Source organism: Rhinolophus hipposideros (assembly GCF_964194185.1).
Source record: "Rhinolophus hipposideros genome assembly, contig: HAP1_SCAFFOLD_68, whole genome shotgun sequence".
NCBI lineage: Eukaryota > Metazoa > Chordata > Mammalia > Chiroptera > Rhinolophidae > Rhinolophus > Rhinolophus hipposideros.
The window spans coordinates 69,639-90,296 of NW_027669421.1; the positions used below are offsets into that span (position 1 = coordinate 69,639).

The 20,658-nt window shown below is 38.1% G+C and overlaps 1 protein-coding gene across 1 annotated transcript in view; it reads left to right on the plus strand.

Moving 5' to 3' along the window:
* The window catches only part of LOC308495598 (ankyrin repeat domain-containing protein 26-like), a gene marked incomplete at both ends in the record, with an annotated part of 32,065 nt that extends 11,736 nt beyond the window's left edge, over positions 1 to 20,329 (plus strand). The window contains one exon of the mRNA XM_081080567.1: positions 20,300 to 20,329. Coding sequence (XP_080936693.1) covers positions 20,300 to 20,329 — 30 coding nt within the window. The remainder of the gene's footprint in view (positions 1 to 20,299) is intronic.
* Between the last annotated feature and the right edge of the window lie 329 nt (positions 20,330 to 20,658).

The window sequence follows — 20,658 nt, forward strand, 5'->3', positions numbered from 1 at the left end:
AGAAAAAAGTTCATACATACAAAGAACATTTTGTTGGTTGCCAGCTGGAAGGGGGTTTGTGAAGTGGGTTAAAAGGGGAGAGATTAAAAAGTACAAATTGGTTGTTACAAAGTAGTCATGGGGATCCAGGGTATAGTATAAGGAATGTATTAATGATATTGCAATAACAACACATGGCATCAGATGAGTACTAGGTAATTTAGGGTGATAGGTGGGAGAGGAGTTAGGAGCAGGGTGGAAAAGGTGAAGGGGTTAAAAAGTACAAATTGGTAGTTACTAAATAGTCACGGGGATGTAATGTAAAGCATAGGGAATATAGTTAATACTATGACAATAACTATGTATAGTGCCAGGTGGGTACTGGATGAGTCAGGGGAATCAATTTGTTAAATTACTTAAATTCTAACCACTATGCTGTACACCTAAAATTAATATAAAATAATATTGAATGTCAAAAAATTGAAAAATTTGTAAGCACACCCAAAACTGATGAAGCTTATACCAAAATAATGAGGGACGATAGGTTCCTAGGGGAAGTAATTAGGATCTCGACAGAATTATCAGCCACCATAAGGTCTACCCTGTAAATCAAAAGTTTAATTACGACAGGTTTCAACGAATTCGATCAATAGCCCCCCAGGTGAGATAGTACCTGGGTTAAGATATTTGATTCACACAATGTGAGAGGAAGCATCTGGACTGGGAAGAAAGGATAGCTCCAACTGACTTAAGCCTTCAAACAAGATGGTGGAGTGTACTTGCGAAAGGAATTTCAGAACACTTCCATAGGTCAGGTCAGGTCCCAAGGAATAGGAAGTTATTCAATAGAGCAAACAAAAATGGAAAGGCGAATAGTAGATAATGTGAACCTTATGAAAAACGTATGCATTCTGAGAGAAAAACAGGACAAAGTATGCTGGTCAACATCCTAAGGGTGAGGAGCTGCCAAGATCTGAAAATAACGCTATGTTCACAGTCACAGTGATAAGAATCCCCATGAAATGTACCAGATGAGCTGATCCACAGCAAGTCATGGTTTATGAGTGTGTGGTTGAGGGACACTGTCTATGAGGAGCTCCAGGGGAAAAAGGAAAGTACAGATGACCTCAGTAAAGGGGTCAAGGCTGCCACTGTAGATGAGGGAATGTGGTTTGAAGCACTGGGATGTAAGGAACTGAGAGCATTTAAAAAGAGGAAGAGAAAAGGGTCAAGGCCTGACCACCAGGACTGCTGTTTAGAGATGAGTTGGGCTGAGAAGACTATAGAAAGGGTGTGGGCATCCTTATCAGTTGCTGCTGAGAAGTAAAGCAGGACAAGGACTAAAAGAGATGACCCTGAAAAATGTTTTCGCGCAATTATAAGGACAGAAAGTCAGGCTCTCATGTAAAAGAAGAGATTAAGTGGCGAAAATATGGACCTGGGGATGAGACCACATATTAAAGAGGGTTAGAGTCTAAGGAGAAAAACAGGATGACAGAAAAAGTTACAGGAATCAAGAAAAAGTTATGTTTTTACATAATATAGAGAAGATAAACTTTAAAGAGAAAAATATTTACTAGAAAAGGAGAAATTGAAACCTATGGAAGAACGCTTACAGAGAATGAGAGTCTTCATCTGATGCTCATGTCAGATTATCACAATGTAAGGGGGACTGCACAGGAAGTTTTCAAAGATTATCATACGAAAATGTGATTCCATAAACCCTGTAAAATCTTGAAATGTTGATGAAAATGTCTCTGGGAGCATTTCTTGAAACTAAAATGTAAAGAGAACCACTATTTAAATCTATTCTTTAACACTTAGTATTTTTACATGTAAAAGCCTCTGTTTTTAAGAAAGTTTGGCAATTTAAATTCCAGGAAACCAATGATGACACTGTAAAATCCATTTCAGCTGCTTTAAGAAATGTCATTGTTTTTGAACTCTGTCCTTATTGGCATCAGGTCTACAACTACATTTTATACACCTGTGTACACATATTACTCATGAGCTCATGAGGAATCATATTTTAAAGAAAGAAGAGTGAGTCTCTAGATTTTTAAAATTAACTTTCTTTAAAAATGTTTTTCAAAGTCTGAGGATGAAAAGGAACAATTAAAGTACTATGAGAAGTTAGAATCTCTGCAATATAATATGAATCAACAAAAGAAGAAAAATGATGAATTAGAGACAGAGGTTACCAGGTAAGGTTTTAATATTTCAGATCATGTCAACCATTAATTACTATTTCATTATAATTCTTACTTTATGAAAACCTAAGTACAAATGTATTTCATACCTGTAATTTTCATAATTAAACAAGTTATCCTACTTACGAATTTACATCAGAAACTCACAGCACAAACTTGTGTGAATGCCAAAATATTATACCTACTCTTGAATGATTCCTAAAACTATAATGACCGTGTCTTTTGCATATACTGTCAACTGCACTCTTCCTGGTCTCCCTTGAATCTTTATTTCTGCAGGATGTCTGTGCTCTCTTTGGTGATCTTTCCTTCTTTTGGTAGTGTTCTTCCCTTCAGCATTCTAACAGTTTAATGTCTAAAAACCTATCTGTGGTATTGTTTAACAACATCAGAATTGTTATTGATTTGGCTTCTATGTTCTTTCTACTTTTTTTTTCAGTTATAAAATATGTCATACATACCAAACCATATGTATGACTTAAAAAAGAATGAGATGAGTAATCATCTCACTCAGATAATAATGGAATCTTTCCCAACGTCTGGGAAGCCCGCACGTGGCTTGCTTTCTGTTTACTTGCTGCTTACTGAATGAAGTTTTTTCTCTGATTCTCCTCAGTGTTTTTTCTCCCATGTCACTGTCTTTCTCTGCATTGTTTTGTATTCTTCTCATTTTGTTAACTTTGTGCTAGCAAAGATCTCTTCGTAAAACAGACTCGAAGAGACTGTGACACATTATCTCTCCAATTTCCTTTCTTCTAAAGCCCTGCCCCTTTCCTTTCCCCTCCACTCAGACTTCAGACTTTTCTTTCCGATTTCTCTTTCTATTTTGAATGATCTCTTGTTGGTCCGTACTTTCTTTTCTTCTGGTAGACTGTGGTCAGTAGGCACCGAATGGTATTTTGGTGTCTTTTCAAAACATCCACATATATTATACTTTTCTTCTTCACCTTGGATACTAATCTCTGGTTTATAGCTGATATTTAATATGTTTGATACTAACAATCTTAAGTGGATATTAATAATACTTTAATTATAAGAGCCTTACATTTTTACAATATGAAGTCTGTATCATATGTATCACAATTGTTTTATGTTACTTACCTAAGATTATAATTTAATTAGTATGCTTTCAAACTCTTATACTGGAACAAATAGGAGAGGATCATAATTTATAGATTTGTTTATTTTGTATGATAGACATATCATCTCTTTAAATAATTACTAAACATTTACTCTTAAAGAATTTGACTTACTCGTTTTCTACAATTCTGCAGACTGAAGACCCTCTTTCAGAATACAAGGATGCTACATGACAGTCAAAATGGACAGGTTAGTTTCCTTGGAGATTTAGAACCCAATCAATCTGAAATGGCTATTCAGATGACTAGGTTAAAACAGAAGGTAATTTGTAATCCGTTTGGGACCCAGAAATCACTTAATTTGGGGAAATATAAACCACTCAATGCTTTGAGCAGTACAATATTGATTTCTCTCTTAATTGTACAGACTCAAGCAGTGAAAAATATAGCTTATTTTCTATATCATTTTTCTATAAAAGGGCATACTGTTACCACTCCTATGTCTCAACCCTGGCTAGTGATCTAAAGCCAAGAAGAACACCGTTGCATGACCCCAAAGCACTGGCTCCAATCTTCATTGAGATATAATGAACATAGCATGCAGTTCCATCATTTAAAGTATGCAGTGCAGTGACTTTTAGTGTATTCAAAGCTTTATGCAGTCATCATCACAATCAGTTTTACAACATTTTCATCACCCTGGAAAGTATCTGTGTGCTGTTAGCCTTCACCGTGTGCCAGTCTGCCCTTCCCACTCTTCTTAGCCCTAGGGAACCACTAGTGAACTCGCTGCTCCATATTGTGGTTTTGATGTAGTTTTTTCTGATGACTAATGATGCTGAGCAATCTTTTCCCATGCTTATTATCCATTTGTATAACTTCTTTGAAAAACTGTTGTTTCGATTCCTTTGCCCTTTTAAAATTGCACTGTCTCTTTCTTGTTGAATTGTAAGAGTTCTTTATATATCCTGGATACAAATCGCTTATCAGATATAGGATTTTCAAATATTTCTCCCTTTCATTAGCTTGCCTTTTTAGTCTTTCAATGGTATCCTTTAAAGCACAGAAACATTTTATTTTAATGGAGTCCAGTTAATCTATTTTTTTAAACACTCAATTACGAACTCTTTCATGAAGACATATACCTATGCTTTCTTCTAAGCTTTTATAATTTTAGCTTTTACATTTTGAGATAATTTTTATATCTGGTATGATGTAGAGCTCTAATTTTTTCTTTTGCATGTGGATATCCAGTTGACCCAGTATCATTTGCTCAAAAGACTATTCACATCCAATTGGATTTTTTAGCACCCTTGTCAAAAATCACTCGGCTCTACATATGAGGTTAATTTTCGGATCCTTAATTTTGATTCATTGATCTATAGATCTGTCCTTACGCCATTACCAAATCAAATGTTATGAGAACACTTCCCCAGTCATCTTGCATATTACCAGATGCCTTATGGAATAATAAAATGTCAATGTAGGGGACTACCTTTAATTCCACTTCTGTGGAGATGTTTTGCTTCTGGATGGAGCCTGTGGCCTGCAGACCTTGGTGACCTTATGACATGATGGGATATTAGGCTTACAAAGTCGACTCATTTCTTTTGTTTTCTTCATTCAAAACATTAATCTTTAACCCAGTGCCTCCCTTTCACTCCCATTTCCATCAAATGTCGGTAATAGGATCTGATACTTGGTGGACAACTTTCTTCATTTTGTCTATCTCCTAATCCATAGCCTCTTCCATAGATTTCACTGTCTAGGAAGGAGAAGATGAAACCTGGACCATCTGCTTTCCTCTTTAGAAATCTCTCTAATCCATCATCTTGCAATTGAAAAGTAGATTCTGTTTGACCCGGTTCTTTTCTGAAACACTGGTGCCAATCTTGTTCTTGGCATAGATCCTACATTCTCAGAAACACATTGAGATGCATAGTTGTACCTTTAGCTTCATATATAATTAATGGAATAAATATTTCATCCCATCCAAAGAAAACATTTCAAGAGTACAGCTGTTAAAATTCAGGAAGTAATTAATCAATCAGAAACAAATAATAGATTCGTGATGTGAATTATGAAATGTCAAAGCCTTTTTGTGTGATACGGAGAAGCATTTCGGTATAAGATACAGAAGACATGGTCTTCCCTTCCCATACAAACAAGCTTGAAGTACGGTAAAGGAGAGATTGTATTTAAATAGTGCCAGAGGACACTATGATTGTTTTACTACTGAGATTAAAAATGATTCCATAATGCACTCTATTTCCTCACCGAGGAAAAGGAAGTGAAGATTGAGTACTAGATTGATGAATAAATATTGAAAGCTGCCTATCTCTTTTAGAATTTTAGGGAATGGAAATCAGGAAAAAGGTTTGATTTTGGTTATTAACTGGCTATTTCTGGTTTTACAACTATCATACTAGAAATCATATGTCTCCTTGCCAGTCTTCCTTATCCTGTATGTTGAGGGAAGCTTCTAAAGATGCCTACCTGCCTAGCTGTCATTGAAGGGAACCCTTGAGAAACTTCTTATGCCTTTCTTGTATTCACTGCTTCTTCTCTTTAGCATTGTGTGTCATTAATAAGTCAATCTCCACATTACTTAGATTACACTATAAAGGAGACTAAAGGCATACCTCGGAGATATTGCAGATTTGGTTCCAACCACAGCAATACACTAGTAACCCAATAAAGTGAATCACAAGAATTGTGCATATAAATTTATTTTACACTAGTCTGTATTCTATTAAGTGTGTGGTAACATTATGTCTAAATAAACAGTGTACATACCTTAATTAAAAAGTACTTCATTGCTAAACTGCCAAACGTAATCCAACTTTGTCGGAAAAGTGGTATTCATACACTTGCTAAATGCATGATTGTCCAAAGCTTTCAATTTGTAAAACATAGTTGCAAAATACAATACAGCAAAGTGCAATAAAAGAAGATATCTGTAATTAATAACTTAAAAGTTACTTTTACTATTATCTCTTTTTTTAATCCAGAAGGTGTGCCTATTTTTTCCTTAACTCTCCAATGGAGTGGTTGAAATAAACAACAGTTATTTGACTCACAGATCCATACTTAAGAAGAGTGTGGCCAGGGCCATCTGTCTCCGTTCCCCTCAGCTTCAATTGGGGCAGCTCGATGGCTGGAGGCTGGAATCATTTGAAAGTTTGTACAGCAATGTATCCGGTAGTTGGTGCCTACTGTTGGTCGGCTCTCTAGCTGGAGCAGACAGCAGGAACACCTACACCTGAACACCCGGCTCGCATTGTGGCCCGAGCCTCCCCACAACACGGGGCTGGATTCCAAGGTTCAGATCCTCAGAGACATAACCAACAGGAGCTGTGTTGCCCTTTGTGAAGGAGTCTTGGAATTCACACGGAATGTCTTTCAACATATTCTGTTCATTAGGAGCAAGTCACTAATGTTGACCCATACTCCAGTGGTTTTATGCAATGAATATTTCAAAATTTACGGACACATTTAAAAACCACCTTGATCTGTCCACTGGCCACAATTCTTTATATTCCCCCCACATGGAAAATACACTCATCCCTACACAATACTCGCCACAAGTCTCAATTTAATGGCGTCAGGCTCAGGTCCGAATCTAAGATTTTACCATCTTAGTCTGGTGCAAATGGGGATGAAGGGCCTGGGTTTTGGTTTCTAGGATAAAGCCCCTTGAGGACAATTCCTTTCAATATGAAAACATGAGAAAGGAAGAGACAAGTTATCTACCACCCACACACCCAACATTCTGCTCGACTGCTGAAGTTTCCCCTGCAGAAATAGAAAGTGGAAGGCACGTTAGTCCATAGCAATTCTGAAATACAGCCTGATGTGTGCTGCCCGTTCTTTGATTAGGACCTAGTCCTAATCATGCCAATGCTTCTCCATGGCCCTTTGCTGTCCCCTGTGAGCTCTTTGTTCTGTCCTCTTCATAAGAAATGACCTGTGCTTGCAGCTCTTCCCTCAGCGTCATTCCTCCACCCAAATGCCTAAGACCCACAGGCCTCCTCTTATTTTTCACGCTCTTGGTGTTTATTAGTCCAAGGTAACAAGGTGGTTTTTTGCTACTTGATTATCCTAAAAACTTGGAGTTGCGTGAGAGTTTATTGGGGTTCGTGCCATTAGAAAAGCCACCGTCATGCATCGTTTTGAGATAAGCTCTTGGGCTTCCTGTAGCTGTTGTAGGACCATGCCTTTAAAATTCTTTTCCTCTGAAGAGCCTTCCAGGAATTTAAGGCCCCACCTTAACACTTTCGAAGTCTTGAGGAAGGCTTTACAGTCTTGTCCTCATCCGTAGATCATGTCTTCCTGGGAGCACAGCGAATTTGATCTTCACTCAGAAGCCATTTCTTCATTTTAGCATGATTTGACAACAGGGCATGTGGGAGAGGCTGTAAATGGGAAACACATTTGAACACAATAAGTCCTGGTTCCTTTACAGTTCACAGTCTTTCGTTAGCTCATGTATCTCATGGATTTTACTTGGTTACTTCACAGCAAGAGTCCCCTTTCATCCGGATGTCAGACCCATTTTCTTCACTAGCTGAGAAGTCTTTGTGGCCAGCCTCTTTAGGGGCCCGCAAGCCCCCAATAACCGTCTCTTGGAGGCTCTTGTGGGTGTCGTTCTCATTCTTCTGCACATCCTTTCGGGTTCCACCTACCTCCTGGTGGAAAGGCACTCCTACAGGTTTTAGATTGCTTTTCTTTGTGGCCTCACACCATTTTGAATATCAGTATCAATGCCAATTGTTCATTGCTGCTCAAGAAACCAACTCAAAAGCTAGTGGCTCAAAACAGCATCTGTTTTGTTCATCAGTAATGCAGTTGAGTGAAGCTCAGTGAGACTAGCTCATTTCTGTTCCACTTGGCATCAGCTGCGTTGCCATGAAGCTGCGAATGAGAATCATCTAAAGGCTGTTACACACACGTGTAGCAGTTGAAGCGGGGTTTTGGCCGGGACGCCCACTGGGGCTGTCTCAGCGCGAACATCTGTAGGAGGCCTCGCTGTGTGTCCTGGGCTTCTTCATCTGCACAACATGGTGGCTGGGTTCTCAGGGCGAGCTTCCCGAGAGAAAGTCAGATGGAAGCTGTATCACATTTTCTGCCGCAGGCATAGCATTCTCACAGCAGTTCTGCCCTATTCCATGCACTAGAATCCAGTTACATCCTAAGGCCAGCACATATTAAAAGGGAGGGAATTTCATGGAGAAATGTCAAGAATTTGTAGCCATGTTTTAAAAACACTACATCAATCCACTCTCCTCATCTTACCAAATAAGCATTGTATCTGCAGGAAAGTAGTTCTACCCAACTCAGTATCACTGAAATCCCAGCAGATTTGTTGTTATTATTGCTGTTTAGGATGTTCTTGTATATTGTGGAAAGAGAGGATTACAAGATAGCATTATCGAATTAAGACACATTTTTGTTGTTGAAAAAAATGTAGCGATCATCTCACTAAACATTCACAGTGTGAGATGTGATTTCTCCTTAACCTTGGGAATCATTTCTTCTTGAAAGCAATTCAAATTACCATGAAACATTTGTAGCTGACGGAGGCCTAACTATCTCAAGATGAGTTACTTGTAACTCCCTAAAACTTTGTAAGAAATTATGGAGAGTTAAAATGGGGAACAGGTGAGAGACTATCAACTCAGAGGTGACTTACAGTCATTTTATAGAAGAAAAACATGAACCAATCATTCAGGAAATCGTAGAAAATCAAGTACAGATGTTGTGTGGCAAAGTCGATGACAATAAAGGATACATTTTTGAGTCTCCTGGTGCTTTTCTCTTTGTTCTTCATTCTGAGTAATTCAAGTTTCCACATTCTAAGGATCTACTACAGTATCGATGACGTTTTATGGCAACTGAGTTTATTTCACAAGTTGATACTGGTTTGGGGTTAGACTATTCTCAGTCAACTTCCTTCGTAACCAAATCATACTATCTTACTCATTCACAATGATGCTCTCAAAGCAAAACTGGAAACTGCATCTTCAGAATGTCTCCATCTGTGGGGTGGCCAGTTGGCTCCATGGTTAGAGCATCGTGCTGGTTCCAATCCTTGGCAACCAAGGTCGCTGGTTCGATTCCCACATGGACCAGTTAGCTACACCCTCCACAACTAGGTTGAAAACAATGGCTGGAGCTTGGAGCTGAGCCCCCAGTGGGCGGCCAGCCAGTTGGTTCAGTGTTAGAGCGCAGTGCTCATAACACCAAGGTTGCCGGTTCGATTCCCGCATGGGTCAGTGAGCTGTACCCTCCATAACTAGTAGATTGAAGAGAACAATTTGACTTGGAGCTGAGCTGCGCATCCCACAACTAGATTGGAAACTGTTACTTGACAGGGAGCTGATGGGTCCTGGAAAAAACACTGTTCCCCAATTATAAAAAAAAAATTTGTTTCCAAAAGTTTTTTTTAAAAAAAGATATCTATACCTTGTTGAAGAAAATCAATCTTAAACAGGAGTTATTATCTATGAAAAGAGTACAAAAGTCATGTGAAAAAGTAGAGAATAAAAAGAGTGGAGATAAAAATTATTAAACCTCAAAATTCATATAGTCACGAATGTGGTAGAAAAGAGTGAAGCAGAACACAGTAATTTCTGGGATATTGAAGACTGAGCGAGACAGGATGTAGTAGAAAAAATTTTTTTAAATCTATTTTTACAGGTTAATTCATTGATTTTTAACACGCCTTAATTCATTTTGCTGCAAATTACGTTTTCGATATACATAGTGTATGTGATTCTTCTACTCCCCTTAACGGCAGTTGTTTTTATTTTTTATTTTTTTAGATTTCTGGAACTAAGGTGGTATTTGCTTCTCCTTTTAAATATTTCAGTTCCCATCATTATTATCACTCAATTGATCTTTGAGATTTGTTCTTTCTGGATAATCATTTGATTTTTAAGACCAATTGATATAAAACGAGACTCTTAGGAAATACAGAAAATAAAGTGCACCATATTCTTAGATTATTCAGTCATATTGTTCAATTTTTAAAATTTAATATTGATTCTCTTATTGGAATAGTCAAATGAGATGATTCAAAATATTTTCATGATTCAGATTTATTTTATTCCGTATAGATGATAAATATTTTAAACTTCAGCTTTTTTCACATTTAAATTGCCGTCCAAATCATTGACTTAAAACTAAAGAATACAAATAGACTGTAATTATTCAGTTTATAATTATTTTTAAAATGTATCCTTTCCGTTGGCTTTAGGAACCAGCAGCATCTCAAAAAAACGTACACCCGTTAAATGACCATGTTGGCGCTTCCATAAGTGACATGGAACTCAGAATTAAACGTCTGGAATCTGAACTCTTCAAAGTGAAAACTTCTTGTAAAATAGAATTGGAAGAATGTAAACACCTCTACCTAGAAGACTTAAAACTTAGAACATCATTGGAAAACAAACTAAACAAGTAAGTCCACAGTCAGAGAAAATCAATCGAGCTCATTAATTTGCCTCTAAAGTATAATTTTTGTCCAGGCAGATTCCTGAGATTGATAGGAAATGAAAGCTTACTAAATAGTATAATTTTGGAAAATGATGTTAGTGAATAAATTACTTGGGAGGGGGGTTCACAGTATGAGGGATATAAATGATGAACGTCTAAGTATTACCTTGTTTTGTACACCTGAAACTAATAAATAAATTAATTAATAAAAAAAAAATAAATAAAAAAAAAATAAAATGTTAGTTAGTTCAGGACATTTGCATCTCTCCCCATTTTTGGTTTTACATGATTGTATTTTTCCTTCTAGCGGTTTTCATAGAGTTAATCTGATCTACCAGTCTTTAAGCAAAGTGTTTTTGAAGCTTTATGATTTAGACAACACTATTTATTATAAAATTGCTTGTCAGAATTCCCCTAAATAGTTTTTAATGAGGTAACTATTATAAGATAACAACTTAAACCCAAAGGGTTAAGTACTCTGCATGTTCCGGCACTTGGTACATGTACTGTCTCCATTGTGCTCTGTGTTATTATCTCTGGAGGTCGCTTTCAGACAAGCTCTTCTTTCTAGTCTTTCTGATGTCCACAAGGCATATATGTGAAATATAGCGGAGGGTAAACAACGTAGGGGTGAGGGTAGTATAACCCAAGAAGTGGCTAAAAAGATAAGGTGGTGAGCCTGGGGGGGTGTGTGGAAGATAGAAAGCGCAGAGCCCACGCCCAGCGCCTTGGTCACAGTGTTATATTATAAGCTACACGCCTGCGGAGCGGTTTCATTCAGTAGGATCACCCACCAGGCTCCCTCCTTCTCCCCCAGAGGCTGTTGTTCTACATGACACCTCAGTCCTCAGGGTAATGAGGGCGTTACCCAAGGGCGGTGACAGCAAAGGCTTGAAAATATCTTGGTGGGATTTTTAAAAAATTCTAAACTCATTTGCTATGTACGTCTCATGGCAATCCTCAAGAATCTTATTGGTTCAGCCATTGCAGAAGGCAGCAAGTATTATCTGTGAAGCCGTCGATTTCACTGATAGCCCGTGTCCTCCCCTCCCTACTTTGAATTTCTTCTTAGTCTGGCATCCCCATAGAAACATATGTGCTTGTTTAGGATAATTTGAAAGCTATCCCTGTGCATGGTAGGTCTGCCCTGACGCATTTTCAATGTTAAAATGCTGTTTAATGGGAAATTTATTTTACTATTTATTATGGCAACTTGAAAAAAATGCAAGTCATTCAGGAAAAATAAAATACTAAGCCTTTGTTCTTACAATCTTCGCAGTGCTAATGATACGCTGGCAGAGATGAGAACCCAGCTTCTCATGAAGACACCACGGAACACTTTACTCAGCAGCGCTCCTGGGAGGCCTGTCCTGCTGCCACCTTGTATTGGAAGGATAAGTGATGGGTTCCTACCTCTAGGAAATCTCGCTCCAAGAGAACAGTCGGTGATTCCTAGGTCAACCCCACAGACTTCTAATAATAATGACACGTTCACCTACTTCATGAAGGTTAGTTATCTTCTTTCCTTTGGGTTTCAGTTGTCCGATATAATTCTTGTTCTTAACTTGGTGAGATTCTGAGTTGTTTCATTGACTAATGCACACAATGTGAAAGGCATAATTATGTGTGCTAATGTAGGAAGGAGACAGAAATTTTACAATCTTTTGTAAGTCCCTGCATCTCCCATATTTTAAGAGCTAACTGTCATTAACTGTATTCAATAAATGTAATTGACTGACACATTTTAAATTTCTGGAAAAGCTGCTTTTCAATTAGATTTTACAAATGAAATGTTATTGCCTAACAACGAATGGTATGCTTTGAGATGCTTTGGCTTACTTCTGCATTGGTTTTAATTTGGCGATGGTTTATAACAATTTTAGTTGTCCTACAGCCCAGTTTTGCCACCCCTAAGCGTAAGTGAATGATTGACATTCACTCACTATATGTTGATGTTTCTTATTTCCATGAAACCGAGGTAAATCCTTGTTATGAATTCTGCAAACTTGTAACACTGAAAAGATTAATTTGTTCTTTCTAAGTTAAAAGTTGTTCTCTTTGTACATAATAGTACATCCTTAATTTCTATTTTACTTATAGCATTTTTTATTTTGATGAGTTAAACTGTTTTGCTTAAAAAGTAATAATAAAATAAAATATCTTGCTAAGCAACAGTACATTTTCTAAAGAGGTAAATTGAGCAAATATTTGAATTTTTAAAATGAAGTTCACTTATATCTGTACATCTTTTCTTTTAAATGGAGATTTAAGGAGATTAAAAAGAAATAGAAGTTGTAGCTCTAGAATTTAATTTAATTAGTTTCAGGTGCACAAGACAAGGTAATACTTAGACGTTCATCATTTATATCCCTCACACTGTGAACCCCCCCTCCCCCATTTCCCCTTTCACTATCCCTCCGACCTTGCACTGAGCCTTCACATTATATATATAAAATTATAGTTGGCATTCATTATTGTTCCGCTTTGGGTGTACAGTAGTACATTGATCAAGCATCTACATCTTCCCTGAGGTGGTCTCCCAGATGGGACCTGTGTCCATCAGATACCCTACAAAATCTTTACAACATTATTGATTACGTTCCCGAAATTATTTTTCAAAAACCCTGAGGCCATTTTGTGGTTACCGACTGTTTTCTAATCTCCTCACCTTCCCCCTTATCCCCACCCCCCCCACCCATTTAACAACCTTCAGCTTTTTCCTCTTTGTCCCCAGAACTGTTTCTGATTAGTTCATTCACTTATTCTTTTCTTTACATTCCGCATATAAGTGAGATCATATGGTACTTGTCTTTCTCTTTCTGACTTATTTCGCTTAACATAATGTTCTCTAGATCCATCCATGTTGTTGCAGATGGTAAGATTTCTTTTTTCTTTATGGCTGCGTAATACTCCAATATCTACATTTTGGCATCACTTGAATAATTGATGACTGAGGTGGCAATGATATGGCATCTTTAATAGCAACTTGTTTTCTTTGTGTAATATTGTTATTAAAATGTCCATTTTTGATCTCATTTCTTAAGTTCTTCATTCAGCTCCAGGATTTCTGTTTGGACCTTTTTTATAGTTTTCATATCTTAGATAAAGTACTCCTTCTGTTCGTTAATTTTACTCCTGAACTCGTTGAACTGCCTTGTGAGTTTTCTTGTATCTCATTGAGATTCTTCATGACTGCTGTTTTGAAATCTCGGTCACAGAGATCACAATCTTCATGACTTTGACTTGGTTTCTGGAGAAGTGTCATCTTCTCTCAGTGTTACCATGTCACCTTGGTTGTTCATGCTGCTGGATAGCTTGTTCTTCTGCAGGCTCATTTGAAATAGTGAACACTTTCTAATTTATGTACATTTTGATTCGAGCAATTCAGCAGCTAGATAATTAGACGTCTCTGTTTTGTTTTTCAGTAGCTGATGCAATAGCACAGTTTCTGTTGTCTCTCACTGGTGCTACCTGAGCCTGGGGGGTCCAGGTGTGGGGGCTTAGCTGTGAGTGTGGGAGTGCTGGCCTGGGTGACCAGGGTGATGGGTGTTGCTGCTGTATCCAGATCACCAGGGACTCTGGGCACCAGCACCGTGGGAGGGAACAGGGGAAGGGGGTGGTCAGGGAGAGCCTGTCTTGAGTCCACTGAGCCCACCTGGTTCCCTGTGGCCCTGGTAGCACTGTGCTGTGAGTGGAGGCTGGAGAAGTATTTCTGCTGCTGCTACTGGTCTCTGGTGGTTCCAGCACTGCTCTTCCTTCCTTCCTTCCTTCCTTCCTTCCTTCCTTCCTTCCTTCCTTCCTTCCGTTCTTCCTTCCTTCCTTCCTTCCTTCCTTCCTTCCTTCCTTCCTTCCTTCCTTCCTTCCTTTCTTTTAACAGCTTCAATGAGATGTAATGAACATAGCATGCAGTTCACTCATTTAAAGTATGCAGTGCAGTGGCTTTTAGTGTATTCAAAGCTTTATGCAGTCATCATCACAATCAGTTTTACAACATTTTCATCACCCTGGAAAGTATCTGTGTACTGTTAGCCTTCACTGTGTGCCAGTCTGCCCTTCCCACTCTTCCTAGCCCTAGGGAACCACTAGTGAACTCTCTGCTCCATATTGTGGTTTTGATGTATTTTCTGATGACTAATGATGCTGAGCTATCTTTTCACATACTTATTGTCCATTTGTATAACTTCTTTGAAGAACTGATGATTCAATTCCATTGCCCATTAAAATGGGTTCGTCTTTTTCTTGTTGAATTGTAAGAATTCTTTATATATTCTAGATACAAATCGCTTATCAGATATAGGATTTTCAAATATTTCTCCCTTTCATTAGCTTGCCTTTTCAGTTTTTCAATGGTGTCCTTTAAAGCATAAAGTTTTTTATTTTTTATTTTAATGAAGTCCAGTTATCTACTTTTGTTTGGTACTGTCATATCTAAGACACAATTGCCAACTCCAGTCATGAAGACATGAAGCTTCTTCAAAGCTTTTATAGTTTTGGTTTTACCTTTTGAAATAATTTTATATATGGTATGATGTAGAGGTTTAATTTTTCTTTTGCATGTGGATATCCAGTTGACCCAGTATCGTTAGTTCAAAAGACTGTTCATGCCCAACTGGATTTTTCGGCACCCTTGTCAAAAATCACTTGACTGTATATATGAGGGTTAATTTTTGGATCATCTTTTCCAATTTATTGATCTATAGATCTGTCCTTACGCCATTACCAAATCAAATGTTATGAGAACGCTTCCCCAGTCATCTTGCATATTACCAGATGCCTTATGGAATAATGAAATGTCAATGTAGGGGAATATCTTTAATTCCACTTCTGTGGAGATGTTTTGCTTCTAGATGGAGCCTGCGGCCCGCAGACCTTGGTGACCTTATGACATGATGGGATATTAGGCTTACAAAGTCGACTCATTCCTTTTGTTTTCTTCATTCAAAACATTAATCTTTAACCCAGTGCCTCCCTTTCACTCCCATTTCCATCAAATGTCGGTAATAGGATCTGATACTTGGTGGACAACTTTCTTCATTTTGTCTATCTCCTAATCCATAGCCTCTTCCATAGATTTCACTGTCTAGGAAGGAGAAGATGAAACCTGGACCATCTGCTTTCCTCTTTAGAAATCTCTCTAATCCATCATCTTGCAATTGAAAAGTAGATTCTGTTTGACCCGGTTCTTTTCTGAAACACTGGTGCCAATCTTGTTCTTGGCATAGATCCTACATTCTCAGAAACACATTGAGATGCATAGTTGTATCTTTAGCTTCACATATAATTAATGGAATAAATATTTCATCCCATCCAAAGAAAACATTTCAAGAGTACAGCTGTTAAATTCAGGAAGTAATTAATCAATCAGAAACAAGTAAAAGATTTGTTTGCGGCAGACAGCAGGAACACCTACACCTGAACACCCGGCTCGCATTGTGGCCCGAGCCTCCCCACAACACGGGGCTGGATTCCAAGGTTCAGATCCTCAGAGACATAACCAACAGGAGTTGTGTTGCCCTTTGTGAAGGAGTCTTGGAATTCACACGGAATGTCTTTCAACATATTCTGTTCATTAGGAGCCAGTCACTAATGTTGACCCATATTCTAGTGGTTTTATGCAATGAATATTTCAAAATTTACGGACACATTTAAAAACCACCTTGATCTGTCCACTGGCCACAATTTTTTATATTCTCCCCACATGGAAAATACACTCATCCCTACACAATACTCGCCACAAGTCTCAATTTAATGGCATCAGGCTCAGGTTCGAAACTAAGATTTTACCATCTTAGTCTGGTGCAAATGGGGATGAAGGGCCTGGGTTTTGGTTTCTAGGATAAAGCCCCTTGAGGACAATTCCTTTCAATATGAAAACATGAGAAAGGAAGACAAGTTATCTACCACCCACACACCCAACATTCTGCTCGACTGCTGAAGTTTCCCCTGCAGAAATAGAAACTGGAAGGCACGTTAGTCCATAGCAATTCTGAAATACAGCCTGATGTGTGCTGTCCATTCTTTGATTAGGACTTAGTCCTAATCATGCCAATGCTTCTCCATGGCCCTTTGCTGTCCCCTGTGAGCTCTTTGTTCTGTCCTTTTCATAAGAAATGACCTGTGCTTGCAGCTCTTCCCTCAGCGTCATTCCTCCACCCAAATGTCTAAGACCCACAGGCCTCCTCTTATTTTTCACTCTCTTGGTTTTTATTAGTCCAAGGTAACAAGGTGGTTTTTTGCTACTTGATTATCCTAAAAACTTGGAGTTGCGTGAGAGTTTATTGGGGTTCGTGCCATCAGAAAAGCCACCGTCATACATCGTTTTGAGATAAGCTCTTGGGCTTCCTGTAGCTGTTGTAGGACCATGCCTTTAAAATTCTTTTCCTCTGAAGAGCCTTCCAGGAATTTAAGGCCCCACCTTAACACTTTCGAAGTCTTGAGGAAGGCTTTACAGTCTTGTCCTCATCCGTAGATCATGTCTTCCTGGGAGCACAGCGAATTTGATCTTCACTCAGAAGCCATTTCTTCATTTTAGCATGATTTGACAACAGGGCATGTGGGAGAGGCTGTAAATGGGAAACACATTTGAACACAATAAGTCCTGGTTCCTTTACAGTTCACAGTCTTTCGTTAGCTCATGTATCTCATGGATTTTACTTGGTTACTTCACAGCAAGAGTCCCCTTTTATCCAGATTTCAGACTCATTTTCTTCACTAGCTGAGAAGTCTTTGTGGCCAGCCTCTTTAGGGGCCCGCAAGCCCCCAATAACCGTCTCTTGGAGGCTCTTGTGGGTGTTGTTCTCATTCTTCTCCACATCCTTTCGGGTTCCATCTACCTCCTGGTGGAAAGGCACTCCTACAGGTTTTAGATTGCTTTTCTTTGTGGCCTCACACCATTTTGAATATCAGTATCAATGCCAGTTGTTCATTGCTGCTCAAGAAACCAACTCAAAAGCTAGTGGCTCAAAACAGCATCTGTTTTGTTCACCAGTGATGCAGTTGAGTGAAGCTCAGTGAGACTAGCTCATTTCTGTTCCACTTGGCATCAGCTGCGTTGCCATGAAGCTGCGAATGAGAATCATCTAAAGGCTGTTACACACGTGTAGCAGTTGAAGCGGGGTTTTGGCCGGGACGCCCACTGGGGCTGTCTCAGCGCGAACATCTGTAGGAGGCCTCACTGTGTGTCCTGGGCTTCTTCATCTGCACAACATGCTGGCTGGGTTCTCAGGGCGAGCTTCCCGAGAGAAAGTCAGATGGAAGCTGTATCACATTTTCTGCCGCAGGCATAGCATTCTCACAGCAGTTCTGCCCTATTCCATGCACTAGAATCCAGTTACTTTTTAAGGCAAGCACATATTAAAAGGGAGGGAATTTCATGGAGAAATGTCAAGAATTTGTAGCCATGTTTTAAAAACACTACATCCATCCACTCTCCTCATCTTACCAAATAAGCATTGTATCTACAGGAAAGTAGTTCTACCCAACTCAGTATCACTGAAATCCCAGCAGATTTGTTGTTGTTATTATTGCTGTTTAGGATGTTCTTGTATATTGTGGAAAGAGAGGATTACAAGATAGCATTATCGAATTAAGACACATTTTTGTTGTTGAAAAAAATGTAGCGATCATCTCACTAAACATTCACAGTGTGAGATGTAATTTCTCCTTAACCTTGGGAATCATTTCTTCTTGAAAGCAATTCAAATTACCATGAAACATTTGTAGCTGACGGAGGCCTAACTATCTCAAGATGAGTTACTTGTAACTCCCTACAACTTCGTAAGAAATTATCGAGAGTTAAAATGGGGAACAGGTGAGAGACTATCAACTCAGAGGTGACTTACAGTCATTTTATAGAAGAAAAACATGAACCAATCATTCAGGAAATCGTAGAAAATCAAGTACAGATGTTGTGTGGCAAAGTCGATGACAATAAAGGATACATTTTTGAGTCTCCTGGTGCTTTTCTCTTTGTTCTTCATTCTGAGTAATTCAAGTTTCCACATTCTAAGGATCTACTACAGTATCGATGACGTTTTATGGCAACTGAGTTTATTTCACAAATTGATACTGGTTTGGGGTTAGACTATTCTCAGTCAACTTCCTTCGTAACCAAATCATACTATCTTACTCATTCACAATGATGCTCTCAAAGCAAAACTGGAAACTGCATCTTCAGAATGTCTCCATCTGTGGGGTGGCCAGTTGGCTCCATGGTTAGAGCATCGTGCTGGTTCCAATCCTTGCTAACCAAGGTTGCTGGTTCGATTCCCACATGGTCCAGTTAGCTACACCCTCCACAACTAGGTTGAAAACAATGGCTGGAGCTTGGAGCTGAGCCCCCAGTGAGCGGCCGGCCAGTTGGTTCAGTGGTTAGAGCGCAGTGCTCATAACACCAAGGTTGCCTGTTCGATTCCTGCATGGGTCTGTGAACTGTACCCTCCATAACTAGTAGATTGAAGAGAACAATTTGACTTGGAGCTGAGCTGCGCATCCCACAACTAGATTGGAAACTGTTACTTGACAGGGACCTGATGGGTCCTGGAAAAAACACTGTTCCCCAATTATAAAAAAAAAATTTGTTTTAAAAAGTTTTTTTATAAAAAGATATTTATGTTTTGTTGAAGAAAATCAATCTTAAACAGGAGTTATTATCTATGAAAGGAGTACAAAAGTCATGTGAAAAAGTAGAGAATAAAAAGAGTGGAGATAAAAATTATTAAACCTCAAAATTCATATAGTCACGAATGTGGTAGAAAAGAGTGAAGCAGACCACAGTAAATTCTGGGATATTGAAGATTGAGCAAGACAGGATGTAGTAGAAAAATTTTTTCAAATCTATTTTTGCAGGTTAATTCATTGATTTTTAACACGCCTTAATTCATTTTGCTGCAAATTACGTTTTCGATATGCATAGTGTATGTGATTCTTCTACTCCCCTTCATGGCAGTTGTTTTTATTTTATTTTTTTTACATTTCTGAAACTAAGGTGGTATTTGCTTCTCCTTTTAAATATTTCAGTTCCCATCATTATTGTCACTCAGTTGATCTTTGAGATTTGTTCTTTCTGCAAAATCATTTGATTTGTAAGACCAATTGATATAAAACAAGACTATTACGAAATAAGGAAAATAAAATGCACCATATTCTTAGATTATTAAGTCATATTGTTCAATTTTTAAAATTTAATATTGATTCTCTTATTGGAATAGTCAAATGAGATGATTCAAAGTATTTTCATGATTCAGATTTATTTCATTCTGTATTGATGACAAATATTTTAAACATCAGCTTTTTTTACATTTAAATTGCCCTCCAAATCATTGACTTATACTAAAGAATACAAATAGACTGTAATTATTCAGTTTATAATTATTTTTAAAATGTATCCTTTCTGTTGGCTTTAGGAACCAGCAGCATCTCAAAAAAACCTACACCCGTTAAATGTCCATGATGGCGCTTCCGTAAGTGACATGGAACTCAGAATTAAACGTCTGGAATCTGAACTCTCCAAAGTGGAAACTTCTCATAAAATAGAATTCGAAGAATGTAAACACCTCTACCTAGAGGAATTAAAACTTAGAACAGCAGCGGAAAACAAACTAAACAAGTAAGTGTAAACAAAGTCAGAGAAAATCAATCGAGCTCATTAATTTGCCTCTAAAGTATAATTTTTTTTTTATAATATAGTCCAATTTATTGATAATTTCTTTGATAATAAATGGGTTTTTTTTTTACTAATTTTATTGGGGTGACAATTGTTAGTAAATTTACATAGATTTCAGGTGTACAATTCTGTATTACATCGTCTATAAATCCCATTGTGTGTTCACCACCCAGAGTCAGTTCTCCTTCCATCACCATATATTTGATCCCCTTTACCCTCATCACCCACC